Consider the following 14485-nt stretch of genomic DNA (forward strand, 5'->3'; position numbering starts at 1 on the left):
AAAAATAATAGTTTCTTTTCTAATATCTCTCGTCACAATTTTTTTGACCGAACAGAGGCAAGCCAAGTCCTAGCATAACTGGACCATGATTTGATATTGTCAATTTTATTGTTAAACATCTAGAGCTAAATCATAAGGAAGTAATTTAGCCATCTGATTTATTAATTGCACTACTATCTTTTCTCAGTACATTAATTTGTTTGTGATTCAATACATGACTATTCCAAACAAATTATGTTTAACTATTTATGAAGTGGGCTTCTTTCTGTGTCTTTTTGGTGATCCCTGTTTCCCAGAATACATGAACATGTCTGCTTTTAAAAAATATAAATCCAAATGGGTGAAACATAATCCTGAAGCAGGTTTTAATACCTTTTAAATAATATCATCTGTGAATATGCTCTGTCGTCCACTGTCTCTTATCAGAGGCTGGTTATGATGGCGAGTGCACTGACTTTGTTTTGAATCATCTTTTCTTGCTGTGTTTCTGGAGGCAATTTGTAGTCGCCTGTTTCTATCTAATCCCTTGGCCATGTGTCACCATTGTGTAGATTGGTGTTGAATTCTGAGTTTGTTTAACATGCTGAAAATATAATTGGCGACAATGCTAATAACCACGGGGCGTGTTTGAATAACAATGTGTGGTAGGCAGGAACTTTAAACCTTACCCAATAATGCGAAGAAAGTTCCCTATCAGTAAGGCACTTTCAAATGGAAGTGTACCTGAGAGTCTCTTCCCCCAGCAAAGTTAATGATGATATACAGACAGCATGGAAATTCCATGTTAATCATCTCTGTAGGAATGTGGCAGCGTACATTTGAGATTGAGAACGCACTTCAGTTTCACATTTTGACTTACACACGCCAAATAGTGAATTTCTGTGGAATCTCAGACCCATGAAAGAAACCCAACGTAAATACAGTCTGGCTTTCAGCTGAGCTGCTAGCAGCAGAGTTTAGAAATGCCTCAATAAGTACAACCCAAATTGAATGCATATGTTTCTCCGATTCCAGATATTCGTGTTGTTCTTTCTTAGCGCTTTCCTGGAAAAAAGTCTGGGAATTCATTTTTCAGTTCCTGTCATCAAACTTTTTATACAATTATTTGTTAATCAGTGACTTCTCTCGAAGCAAGAACTTTATGCGCATTATTCCCTGTGAGAAGTTGCAAAGCAGGCAGCTTTTAATAGGCCACATTGAGGCACTGGATAAAATAAGGAGGTGGTCTTAAACAACCTCTAGGGATTCGCAAGATGGATATAGGCCTTGAGCTTGATCTCTAGACCAGTGGAACTTTTTGGCACCTTTTTGCCCAGGTAGAGGTCACTCTAGGCAGCAGCTTAGAAAGGAAGAATGGCACTAAGGCTAAAAGAAGGTCAGAGTTCAAAAAGCATGACCAATCTAAGATATTATCAGTAGAGAGCAAACATAGAGGCTATCAGAGATTTTTATTAAAAAGTGGAGAATTTTTTTAGTGTGAAATCATATTGAGAAATAGTTAAGTAGGAAATGATTCATTCCTCTTCCTTGAAATATTTTAAAATTAGTGGCAATAACAAGAATGGAAGGATTTTTAAGAAAATGAGTAATTCCTGCTTGGTTTCTTATTTTGATTTAGCAATGGATAAGCCAATTAGTCTGAATCATATGGCATGTGGAAGGGTAAAGATTTCAGGATTAATACAGAGAGCTGGAACAATCATTGCCAGAATTCCCGTTGCACAGCGAGATCAACACGTCAAAAAGAAGTGCCTGGGAGATCCTGGATGCAGGGAAAGGGACGACTTTCTCGAGAAGGAGCAGAGTTGGCGGCTAAGCATGTTCTAGAGGTCACTACGAAGGCCTCTTAGCTTTGAAGTTCTTCATGCCTGTTCCTGCCTCCCCTGTTATATTGCGAGTTTCATAACATCAAGGGCCCCATCCTATTCCACCTTCTCATAGGAGGCATTCAGTAGACATTTTTCATTAAATCAAAGATGGATTCCTCCTAAGAGGCTATATTGAAGACCTCTTTAGTAAGAGATAAAGGAGGGTCTAAGACACTTGGGAAAATAGGAAAATGGCCTTAGTAGGATGAGTTCCCTCCATGTCTCAAGGACCTGTGATAGTTTTTATGCCCCCCACCTTAATCAAGAGAACTAGTTAATCTCTGTTCAATTAGTAGGGTATGAACATAACTGTGAAATTGTGTGCTGGACAGACATAATACAGTATTCATGGGCTGTACTAGAAGCTGGGGACTCAGACTTAAAATATTCAGTTCTCATCAAAAAGCAATCAGTGTAGTGATGGACACGGATGAGTAAAATAACAATTAAAGCACAGTGTAAATAGTTCCATGTGTTAGTACCAACATGAATAAATGAACTGTTCTCCAAGATTCCTTATGTTGTCAACTTGGGCGCTGTTAGCCAGCATAATTAGAACTGGCTTGAAAGAACAGCGTACTTACCCCAACCCTTCCCGCCTTTATCATGTTCCAGAGTGCATCATCACTCTGGCCACAGGGAGCATCAGCACTCTTCACTGAGGACAGGCAGAGCACAGGTGGTCAGCACAAGTTTAACTAGAGCAGGATTTGCTCGTAAGTCGTAACAATAGCAGCTACTGCTCTTTGACCCTCCATTGTGTGCTAGGCACTGCAGCTAAGCTGCTGACCCTCATTCACCCATCATTGCAAAGCTGTGCAAATAATAGGAACTTCCTGGTCAACATGGCCTTCTTTTTTCTTGTATTTTGTTTCTTTTATCCATTTTTAATGAAATAAAGATTAGAGCCTATTTCATGTGTATAGTCAGGAGACATTTGTGAGGCACCGTTTATGAACCAAATGCTATAAGTCAGACATACCCAGCCTTGCCCTTGAGAAGTTCCCATCCTGGGGATGGATAGGCAAAGATGTTACAAGGTGTGCGGGCTACAGCAGAGTTGTATGCATGGCAGTGGGAGAGCGGGCACAGCTTTCTCACGGAGGAGTTCTTGATTCCATGAGACTATTCCTCAAGTCTCAAGTAAGGGGAGCGTCGTGTTGCACCTATGAAACTGTTTCTGTTTGGTAGGTTGAACACGGCTGAACATTGGCTATTTTGTATGATTCAACCCGAAGAGTTTCATGACAGTCCACCAGTCTTATGATGCTCTGGAATTTGTACAAATGGTGTGCCTGTCTCACAAAATATGTGTCTGACCATTTTGTAATAGATTACTGTACATCTGGTATTACAGGGAAGAAAAAAACAGATTTTTTTTCATGTGTTTGGAACTCTCTTTTTAATTCCAGATATTAATGAATGTGAGCAGCCTGGGCTCTGTGGTCCTCATGGAGAGTGTCTAAACACAGATGGTTCTTTTCACTGTGTCTGCGAACAGGGTTTCACAATCTCTGTAAGTGGCCGTACATGTGAAGGTAAGATAAACCATGAAATCCTATTGTTACTGCGTGATAAAGCGGCGAGGACGTTGCTTTCTGTAAAACAGGCAAAGGCCCTAAGACACGAAGAGATAGTCACAGTTGGAGACCTCGAAGCATGTGTACATCAAGGTGACTCCTACCGGAAATCATAGCTCATGGTTCCTGAGATTTACAAATAGGATACCTTGAGAGTAAGATGTTGAAAGTACTCACAGATGCTTTCACTACTGGTACTGAATTAATGAGCCAGCATGCGCAGGAGGTGATGATTTAGGTGCACGTGGGAGACCCACAGGAAACCCGTGGCAACCTCCCGGGTGTAAGTGGAGCCTTGCCTGTTCTGATTATGCTTCATATAGATCATCTCCATCATTCTGTTTATAAAAATAATGTCTTGCCTGATTTCCCTGCACCCTTGTCAGCAGAGATTTTCCAGAGTTAGTCCCCTCATATCCTTAGCTATAAGCCAGTGTATTTTCCTACCTGTCAGTATTCATTATCCCCTAAAGGCTAATTACGTTAAGATAACACTGTTGGCTTCCCGTCTGCGACCTCTGTGCGTTTGCAGGGATACGGCACTGGTTAGGTTCGTAAAGTTTGTGTTCTTAATGGTGTTACACTTTGATAAATTGAGGAATAATACATCTGAATCTTTTAAAAAGCACACTGAGAAGATTCCCATAAGCATAATTTCAGTTCACCTCTTTGATAACCTAGGGTGTGAAAACCCAGCTGTGTTTTACAGAAGTAGATTGTGAAGGTTCCGTGCGGGGGCTGTGAAAGAACCCGCATTCTTCGCTCTAAGAAAGAGTGCGGCAGGAAGTCTCTGCTCTCCCTGCTCATACCACAGTGGAACCAGGCCGAGGAACAGAGACCCAGTGCATCTGAAACTAATTACCATATTGGGAGGAATAAACTGATCTTATGAAAAGCAAGACATTGTTGAAATTGCTCTCCTGCTGAGCAGACAAAAAACACTGATGCCAGATTTGGCGTCCAGTTAAAGAGAGATGGTGCAGGGTGCGGTTTGAGTAAGCCGGTTTTGAGGGCTTTGGAAGCGATCAAAAGTTGGGAAATGGAGCAAAGACACCATAAAAAGGTGGCCGTGAGAGATTTACAAGGACGCCACGTCTCTGTGGTTCGAATAGGTTAGTTTTATAGGTCCAGGACCAGGGCTCGTAAGAGAGACAGTGTGTGGACGCGTACACTCTTCTGGAGAGATCACGGTGTCCGAATCACTGAGGAAGCCTAATGGCAGAACGCATATTGCGCCCCCCACCCCCCGCATTCCGGAAAGATGCAGGTTTGCTTCTTGAGTTAGCGCTACGTCACGGCGGCCCAGGTGGCCCTTCACTGCAAAATGGTTCACGTTCCAACTGCCAGTGGTTGTGCCATGAAACAACTACGTTCAAACAAAAGACACCTCACGTGCTCACTTGCCAAGACTGTCATTCCAGGAGAATATACCAATATAAGTGTATTCATATTTATTTTTTCTTTTGGACTTAGTAATTTTTCTGTAATTCTGTGTCCTTTTTCATACGGATTTCTGCAACTCGAGAGTTCTGTATTCACTCTAATGTAGTTGCAGTTCTAATTTTGTTGGGCATTTACTTGTCAGAGACTTGAACTTAAAAACGAGTTTTTAGAAAATATCCAGTGCTTTGTAAATTACTGTACCTTAGTATACATTCTCTGACACTTGGTCCAGTTTTTTTTTTTTTTTACTCCAGAACCTGGACAATTTTACAAGTGATAGATAGGTAATTTAGAATATTGTGTGGCTATATGGCAGTGTAACTACAAATCATCCTAATTATTAGGCATCTTATTCTCTTTCTACAATAAGCTCTGCAAAGCTTTCATTTATTTTGGGCTTAATCCAATATATTAAACCGGCCTAAATTTCCTTTTCCTGGACTGAAACTTGTGGCAGTAGCAGTATGTGCTGACTCCGCCCTTGCTGGGGTGTAGGATGAAGCCAGTCCATGTGATCGGGAGTTACCTGTGGAGCACAGGTACAGAGAACAGCAGGACAGCAGGTCCTTGAGTAACGTTGTTTTGTTATAACGTTGATGGGTGCCATAGGAACTTAACTCCTGTTCACTATGTTGATCAGCCTATAGTAAATTGGTTTTGTTATATACTGTTTCACTCTGCATTGCGGAACATATTGATGATATCAAGTGAAGACTTACTGTACTCGAGGTGACATTGAGAGAGTGTCTAGCACTCTTATTTGTGCCAGTTCACCAGCACCTGAACGTCTGGCAAAGCAACTGAAGCCACGCCGAGGCTAGGGCTGGCGCACCCAGCTCCAAGCAGGACTAAATGAATCCCACCCATGAGGAAGCAGACTCTGTCGACCTGAACCATCTCAAGTACCAAGTAGCATGGGAGGTTGTACAGGAAGGAGTAAAAACAGCACTGCCGGCTCCTTCCTCTCCCTGCTGTTCGTGGTGCTCGGGGAACACCTCACAGGAGAGGGAGGAGAAGCGCCTTGCTTCTCCCACACGCTGTAAAGAACAGTGGCGTTATCTGACGTTCAGCTGGAGTACGGTGGCATCTATTGTCTCACTTACTCTTTCACTCAGCAAACATATACAGCGGGCCTGTTTTGTGCCCCCACTGTTACTGTTCAGGGGACAAAACACACACAGTTCCATCCACATGGAGCCTACACTGAAGGAGGGGAGTTGGGGATAAATAAGTAAACAGAACATAGAGAAAACGATGTATTTGTATTTAGATAGTATAACATAGTTATACTTTATGGATATAAATAAGCACCATAAATAATATAATGCACAGATTTTTTTTTTCTCAAGTCCCACACGTGAATGTCACAAAAGTGCAGAGAAACGGGACCCTTTGATCGACGGCCTCCTCCTCGCTGTGCCCTTTCCTTTCTCCTCGTAACTGTGGCTCCCTTGCTCCCGCCGCCTTTTTTGTGTCCTCTGGCCGGAGCTTTTATCTTCTGTAGAAAAGCAAAGAAAACTTTTTACTTCTTTTGCTCAGCTCACAGTTTTACACCCCAATTTATCTCACGCATTTGCTTTGTGGAAAATCACAATTCTTTTGCTCTTCTAGTTTATCTCATTTTTTTATTGTGGCAGTTTAATTCAAGTGAAAAGTATTTATTATCCCATGTAAGGTGACTCAGGGTTTGGTTTCTTCATCATCAGCAGAATGTGTGTGAGTGGAGGAGACGAAGGAAACGTGTGGCAGATTCCTAAGTGTCACCACATCGGTCCCCTGACCCCACGGAGCGATGCCTCCTGGTGTCTGACTGCATCACTCCATTCACGTGCCTCTTTGCCGGCTGCTCTCAGCCAGAGCTCTCCCAGGTGGGCGTCCCAGGTCGAGTGAGAGCTTGTACGACAGGTAGTGGAACTGGGGGCCTCTCCAGGTCCCAGCGTGCTTTCCAGCCTGTTCACACACTAGAATGACCACACTGGTCTAGCAGGGACCTCGGAAAAGCCCAACAAGGCAGAGCAAGAGTGGCTTACAGAGCCTTTGGTGGTTCTGGCTACATAGGCCACCAAATGATGACAAAATCACTCCCTAAAGCCCTGTCCTTTAGAGAGCATCTTCATTCATTCATTCATTCATTCCTTCGTTTGACATATAATTATTAAGTGTTATACTATGTGCCAGTCACTATTCTAGGTATTGGAGCTATCAGTGAACCAAAAAGCCCTGCTTTCTTGGAAGCAAGGTACTAATAAGTCAACCGTCTAATATGCTATAAAGTGATAAACCCTATGGGGGAAAAAAAGTGGAGCAGAGTAAGGGCCCCCGAGGGCTGGGGTAAGTAAGGAATGGGAAGCTGGTGTGATACTAACAGCAGGGGGCAGAATTGGCCACTCTGCTTCACTAATGCAGGTTTATGAGAGAAATATTGAAGTTTTTGTCTGAGAAACAAATGGAGCCTTTTTCAAACTGGTTGTCCGCTGGCTAAGTGGTAACAGCCTGTCAGTAAACACAAAGAGGGTATGCGAGTGTCTGCTCAGGGCTTTCTTCCTGATGCCAATAGGAAGTGTGTTGTCCAGATGGAATAAGAAGCGCAAACCCTAAGGTCAGCTGTGGACCCCGGGTGGTAATGATGTGTCAGTGCTGGTTCATCATTTGTAACAAATGCACAGCTGTGCTTTCCAATGTCCATAGTGGGGGAGGCTGGGGAGAGGGCAGGGCTTGGGGGAGCCAGGGGAATATGAGAATTTTCTGTTAAATTGCACTGTGAACCAAAAACTGCTCTTAAAAATAGTCTGTTTTCTTTTCGTTTTTTTTTTTTTTTTAAGAATCAGACATTTCTGGTCTACAGGACCATACCACCCTGAACACACCCAATCTCATCTATAAAAATCAGACATTTCTGGAATTACCCATTTTTCATCAGAAGAGAAAAATCGAAACCATTCATTTTATTTCTGTATTCTATTCCTTTATTTTTCCTCCCCTGAATATTGTTTACTTCTCATTTTTCAAAATAATGTCCCAGACAGACTGCACGATCGGAAGCATTTGCTCCCACTTTCAAAACTATTCTAATAATCGGTTCAAAAACTGAGAACTGAGGATTGGAAGGGGACGACTAATGTCCACCCTTGGAATCCCAAAGTACTCCCAAAATCAAGTCCTGTTGTTAAACAGATAAGAGCACTAAGCTCGTAACCTTTTCAGATATCTACTACAAACCACTTGTTTGTTCATTCACTCAAAAGTATGGCAAGTATACCAAACGCACATGGTTAGGGCGGCTAGCTTCTTGACGTTCACTGGGAACAGTGGTCTTACCGGACAGACTCAGAGAAGCTGGGTTCCAACTCTCAGGCTGGTTTTGTGTTCACTGGAAACCAGAAAACACGGTAAAGGCAACCTTTGCCAGATCAAAGAAACAAAAACAAATCGGGAGCAAGCGTGGTTTTGTTTTCAGATGTTTCAGTACCTTTTCTACTGTGTTGAGAGCCTAAGACTACTGTCGCCTGCGCTCCGAGGCAGCCGGCGGCTTCGTGTCCCTGAGATGGGGCTCTGTATTTGTCGCCAAAGAGAAAGTATTCCTGAACGTGCTTTAGCCAAGCAGGACACTGAAGTACCCCGAGACAGCACCGTATTACATCTGGCCGCGGGGCCCATGGAGTTTTACGGTGTTTAGCAGTTTGGAGGTCAGAAACGGAAAACTCGAGCAGGAGAATACAGCCTGAGTGTTTATGACTTTTGTGAAGAAAGGGAATGTAGCTTAACAATAGGATTCTTTTGCTCCCATGTGTGAAAAGAAAAAGGGTCATGCACCGTTCCAGGTAGGAGAGGGAAGGGGCTCCCCACCGTAAAGGCTACTGTTCCTTAGCCTCATTCCTCCCGTGAATGCGCTTCTACAGCACTAGGAGTGAAGATGGATGTTTAAATCATCAGGGAGTGAGCTGAGGAAATTTTGCTGGAATACGCTGCTTTTGGACCTGGAATACATATTTTCCATGCATTGCATGATTGTCTTCTGTATAGCAACATTTGTATAAAGAAATTCTTACTAGTAGCAAAAAAAAAAAAAAAAAAAGAAATTCAAGAGCTCTTCCTAAGCCTTTTATCACTGCTGACCTTTAAAAACCCCAGAGCTATGGAAAATCATCTGTTCATAGAAAGAGAAGTAAACACGTTCCTTGGAGCCAGGAGCCAGAAAGTAGATGTGAAACTTCCAGAGAGTGAAGTCTGTGAATGAGCAAGCCACCCCTCACATTTTCCACTGCCACCCAGCTCAGGTCTGGGGCAGCTGGCTTCCTGCATCTATTTCGGTGAATGTTTTGATGTCGTCAACAACACAAGCACTTGACAGGTCATGGAAGGTTGTTGTGAGTAGTAATTTTATATTCAGACCTAAATTGCGGTGCTTGATATATGGATTCCAGAATTTGTTACTTGTTGAGCATCTAACTGATAGAATATTTTGTGGTTGTCTTGGACTCTCCATGAGTGGATGCAGATACTTCCTGTATCTGATTTCACGATTGCATTAAAACAAGAGCAATCATAATAATATCCAGCAGTCCCAGAGGTCTTGTTATAAACCAGGCACTATGCTAGCTGCATTGTACCCGTTTTCTCCTCAATCTTTGCTGCAGACCTATAGGTAGGTGAAGTATTTATCGGTATGCTTTAGCTGCAATAGACAGCTTAAAATAAGGAAGTTTATTGTACTAATAATTGCACCAGTTGTCACCTCACATCTGCTGTAGGTCTCTATTCACATGTCACTTTCTCAGGGAACCCTTTTCTGACCACCCTTTCTCACATTTACTTGAACCCCCTAGTTCTACATCTTCTTCTTCTGTATTGTTTATTGTCAGACCCCTCCCTGCTAGTCTCCAAGGCTGATGAGACAGGAATCGTAACCTGTTTTGTTTACACCTGTGTGCCATTGAGAATGATTAGGACAGAAGAAGTATTTGGTGAATGAATGAAGGGATGAAGAGATGGTTTGTAGTAACTCATTCTGGACTCTCAGGAATCACAGAAGACGATGACTCCAAATTGAGTGTGTTGAGCACTTTTGGGAAGCCTTTCCTATTTTTGGAAGACTGACTTCTTTAAGGCACACCCTGCATAATTATTGGCTTCAGCAGTGTTTAAGAAATTAGGCTGTGGAGTCTCAGTACATGGGCTTGAACTCTTACTTCATCTCTTCTATGCTTGGGTAAATGACTAAACCTTCTGCCTCAGTTCCCTCTGTGCATATTGAGGGTAATAAGAATACCTACATGGAGTTGTAGTGAGAATTAAATATTCCGATGTGTGTTGGCATGTATGAGTGGACCTTGGCTCGTAAAATGTGCTCAGTGACTATGAATTGCTGTTACAGTTTTAGCACTTCTCAATACTGGTACCATTGTTACTGCCAGTTGTTTCTTTAATACTTGGGCACTTAAAAGGAGGGAGCCTTTAACATCTCTCTGTTTTTATTTGATCAGTGCTTACAAAATACACAACACACTGTCAGATAAAAGAAGCATTTGTGAATTAAACTGTCTGCTAGTTCTAAATCCAGGTCTGGATATAAATGAATTACTGCATTTTATCTCATTTTAAGCCCAAAATTTATTTAAAGTCATACAGAATATAATGCAGTAACTCATTTATACATAATTGACTTCAACTCTTACCCTTTTTTGCCCCCAAAAGTTTCATGTGGCTCACTGTCCCCACTCACCCCCTAAGGATTTCAAGTTTTAAAATGTTTTATGTGTCATTTGCCAATAAACTGATGGCTAATGCTGATGCTTGTTTGCATCTATGCATTGGAGTTATTTCTAGAGGTACACCGTCTGTTTCCTGTGGTTTCAAAATGGATCTTTCTTGGCCTCTTATTTGAATATGGAAAGAGAAAAACTAGAATGGTGAAAAAAGTGGGAATTTTTTGGCTGATTTTATATTGCCTCTGGGGCCTGCCTGTCAAAAAGATGAATCTGGGCCTGGTGTGTTTGGCCTGTGCTTGGGGCTTGCTCCCCGTGCTCGCTGGCCGCACCTCCAGGAGTGGGAAAGGCTGTGTGTAAGGAAAGGGAGAGTGACCAGCCTCACTCTCAAGTGAGACTGAAACGTTTATTTTTAAGCAAATCTCAGGTGTTAAAGTAACAAACTGTTAAATTAATGTACACATAATCCAAGTAGCTATAAATAAATATGAGACAAAATAGTACTGCATTTTAAAAACATATCGTGTAAACACACTAGTGTATATTTCACACATACTCTCTTTTGCAAGTGATAAATATGATGGGAGAAATATGCAGTGAAGTTTAGGATGTTTTCCACGAGTATCTAAAGACCTTTTTTCTGAATTGCATACAATGTATATATAATGGAGAATTTATTCAAATATTCTACTTTTTATGATCGCCCATTGTATAATAGTAAGATTTTTTTTTAACTTCAAGAAGAGAAATTATTTTTAAAGCTTTCTTCTCATTTCAATTTTTAGAAATGTGCTTTTTCTGTAGCAAAGTCAAGTCCTTCTCATTCACTTTTCCAGTTTTTATATAATATTCTGTTCATCCCTACTGGGAAGAAATGGGAAGAAAATGGCTCTTTAAATTCAGAAATGCACTTTGATTCCCTTTTTCTCGAAAAAAGCACAGGTGACTTCATGTGTTTACAGGTTTTGCTTTTGTGAAAAGCAAACGTATTTTGTTTCTTCTTTAAAAAATATACTGCTTTTCAGCTTAATCCAGAAAGTTTCCGTTAGAGGTCGCGGGTATTCAGTTTTCGCTTTCACCCTGCAATGTCGAGGCTTTATTGCCACTGAACAAACATCTGCCACATGCCGTGGCTTCCGCATGCCACCCCGTGTCCCCGTCCTGTGAGGGGAAGACTGTGCCCAGTGCGGACGGCAGGCTTCCCAACCAGCTTAGTGACACGAACGCCCTTCCCAGGCCCGGAGACCCGTGAGCCCGCTCACTGAGGAAAACTGAGACAGCACTTTCCCCATTTTCGTTGTCTTCCACTGCATGAGCTTGTTGATGCAGTTGAAAACGTAAAAGCCAAAATACTCTTCTTGGGTTGTTTTTTTTTTTAAGCAGCTAATTTAAAATGCTTTTATTTATAAGGATTTTCATCCTTGACCTGATTTTGGATGCTAAAGAGAAAATCTTCATCTGGACACTTATCCCCCTTCCTTGTCTTCAAAGGCTGAGTGGAAATGAGAACTAAAGACATGGTTTAAATACTTGAAGGATCCTTAGGACTTTTTGGAGTGTTCAAAAAAGTTTACAAAATTTAGAAACTCAGCTTTATGTTTTATCCTCACGTAAAAGAACACGTATTTGCTGTGCTTAGTTATGAGCACAACTCGCTGGATATTTGGAATCTCTGATCCCCCTGAAATTGATTTTTGCAAATGGTGTGAAATAGAGGTTGAGATTGACTTTTTCCTAAATGGATGTCCAAGTGGGTCATCACCATTTGTTGAGGAGGTCACCTATCTCCCGCTGATCTGCAGTGACAACTTTGTCATGGAACCATGTCATCAAATATGCAGTGGATGCCTCACCTCCAGGGCAGTCAGAAATCTGTGTCTAACTTTTAATTCTCCCAAAACTTAACTCTTAATAGTCTCTGGTTGACCCGAAGCCTTACCAATAGTATAAGCAATTGATTAATATGTATTTTGTGTTATATGTATTATATGCTGCATTTTTACAATAAAGTAAGCTCAAAAAAAGAAAATATCATTAAGAATATCATAAGGAAGAGGAAATACATTTATAATATTCCCTGGAAAAAAAATCTGTGTATAAGTGGACCCGCACTGTTCAAAACCCTGTGATTCAAGGATCGACTGTGTATGAGCCTGTCTCTTTCTCCTTCACTCCACCCCTAAGCTCATCCATTCCTGCACCAATAGCATCTTGTCTTAATTGTAGTAGCTTCATAAGGATTTTTATTATATAGTGCTTTAGATTCTAAATTGTCCAATTTTGTTTTTAATTGAGATTGCCAGGGCTATTCTTGATCCTTTGCATTCCTATGTAAGTTTTATAAGCTTATCAACGTTCACAAAAATTCTGCTGGGATTTTGATTAGAATCACATTTAATCAGTTGTTCAATTTCAGGAGATTTGATATTTTACAATATTGAGTCTTTCAATTTATATTCGTCTAGTTATTTAGGTTTTCTTCCATTTGTCTTGATGTTTTGTTGCAGTTTTTTGTGTGAAGTCTTACATGACATTATTTAGACTTATTCCTATGTTTTCAATATTTGTATGTTGCTATGGATGGTATTTAACATTTTTTACCCTTATAATTAATTATTCCTTACTGCTGTATGGACCTGCAGTTTCCTTTGTTGTACATTAACCTTGAATCCATGTCCTTACTGAATTCACTTGCTATTTATAGTAGTTTATCTGCAGATTCTTTTGGATTTTGCACATTTATAATTATGTTGTCTGCGAATAATGTAGTGCTAGTTTTATTTTCTTTCAGTAATTATACCCTTATCTCATCACCTTCTCTAAGACCTCCACCACAGTGCTGAGTAGCAATGGTGACAGCAGAGCGACCTGCCTTTCATTCTACTTTGTCTCTTGTTCACGCAGCTGTAAGTGGGTCTTCCGGTTGGACTGTGCGTGGTTTGTCCTTTCCTGCCTTTCCGTGTTCTTGTATTGAAAGATCTTTTTTGTGAGTGTGAGCAGGATACTATTAATTCTTTTCTAATCCAGATAGACAGTCTTTGTCTCTTAATTAGAAAATTTAGTTCACATACATGAACATAATTACTGGTATTTGGTTCAAGTCTGTGCTTTATGCTTTGTTTTCCATTTGTCTTATCTCTTCATTTTTTTCCTTTTTTTTTGGCGGGGGGTGGGGGTGCCTTCTTATGGAATATTTTTTATTACATAATCTGCCCCTGTTTATATATATGTTTTGAAGGAATGTTTCCCTATGATTTTTAACTAAAAAGGGTATGAATAGGAAATCAAACGCACCAAAAGTTAAGATAAATTTGGGATCCGAGATGCACGGGCCCAAGATCTCACATGATTGACAGTGAAACTGTGTGCGGTGCTTACCTGTGTGCAGTAGGAAAGTCCATGTTCAGACAGAAAACATGTGTAACTGGAAACTTAGCATTGTGCACTGAGGGAGGGATTAAATCCAAAGTGTTTTTATTTTTAACTCAACAGAATCTCTGCATTTCATGTTCAAAAGATTGTACTTTTGGGCGGTGTGTCCAGAGCTTTTTTGAAACTAAACAAATATAGCTTTGTATCCACCAAAAAACCCCATGAAAAAAACAAAAAGACAACCTCCCCCCACCAAATATACCTTGGCTACATTAAAAAGTATATATTTTTTGTCTTGGGGATTTTGACTTTTTGTTTGCTTGTTTTCATTTGAAATTGCCAATGTTGAGAATTGCTGTTTTCCTAACTTAAAATATGTGTATACTATTAAAAATAATAATTAGTAGCATTTTCTTTTTTAAATGTATTTTATTTATTATGGTATTACACTTGTCCGATTTTTACCTCCTTTATTCCCCTCCACCCTGCACCCCCACTCCCACCCACATTGCCCCCA

At 40.8% G+C, this 14485-nt stretch overlaps 1 protein-coding gene across 13 annotated transcripts in view; it reads left to right on the forward strand.

Moving 5' to 3' along the window:
• The window catches only part of LTBP1 (latent transforming growth factor beta binding protein 1), a 365380-nt gene that overhangs the window by 297558 nt on the left and 53337 nt on the right, over positions 1-14485 (forward strand). For all 13 annotated transcript variants that reach the window (XM_036027834.1, XM_036027833.1, XM_036027829.1 and 10 more), the window contains one exon: positions 3281-3406. In XM_036027834.1, coding sequence (XP_035883727.1) covers positions 3281-3406 — 126 coding nt within the window. The remainder of the gene's footprint in view (positions 1-3280; positions 3407-14485) is intronic.

This window comes from Phyllostomus discolor, chromosome 6 (genome assembly GCF_004126475.2).
Source record: "Phyllostomus discolor isolate MPI-MPIP mPhyDis1 chromosome 6, mPhyDis1.pri.v3, whole genome shotgun sequence".
Taxonomy (NCBI): Eukaryota; Metazoa; Chordata; class Mammalia; order Chiroptera; family Phyllostomidae; genus Phyllostomus; species Phyllostomus discolor.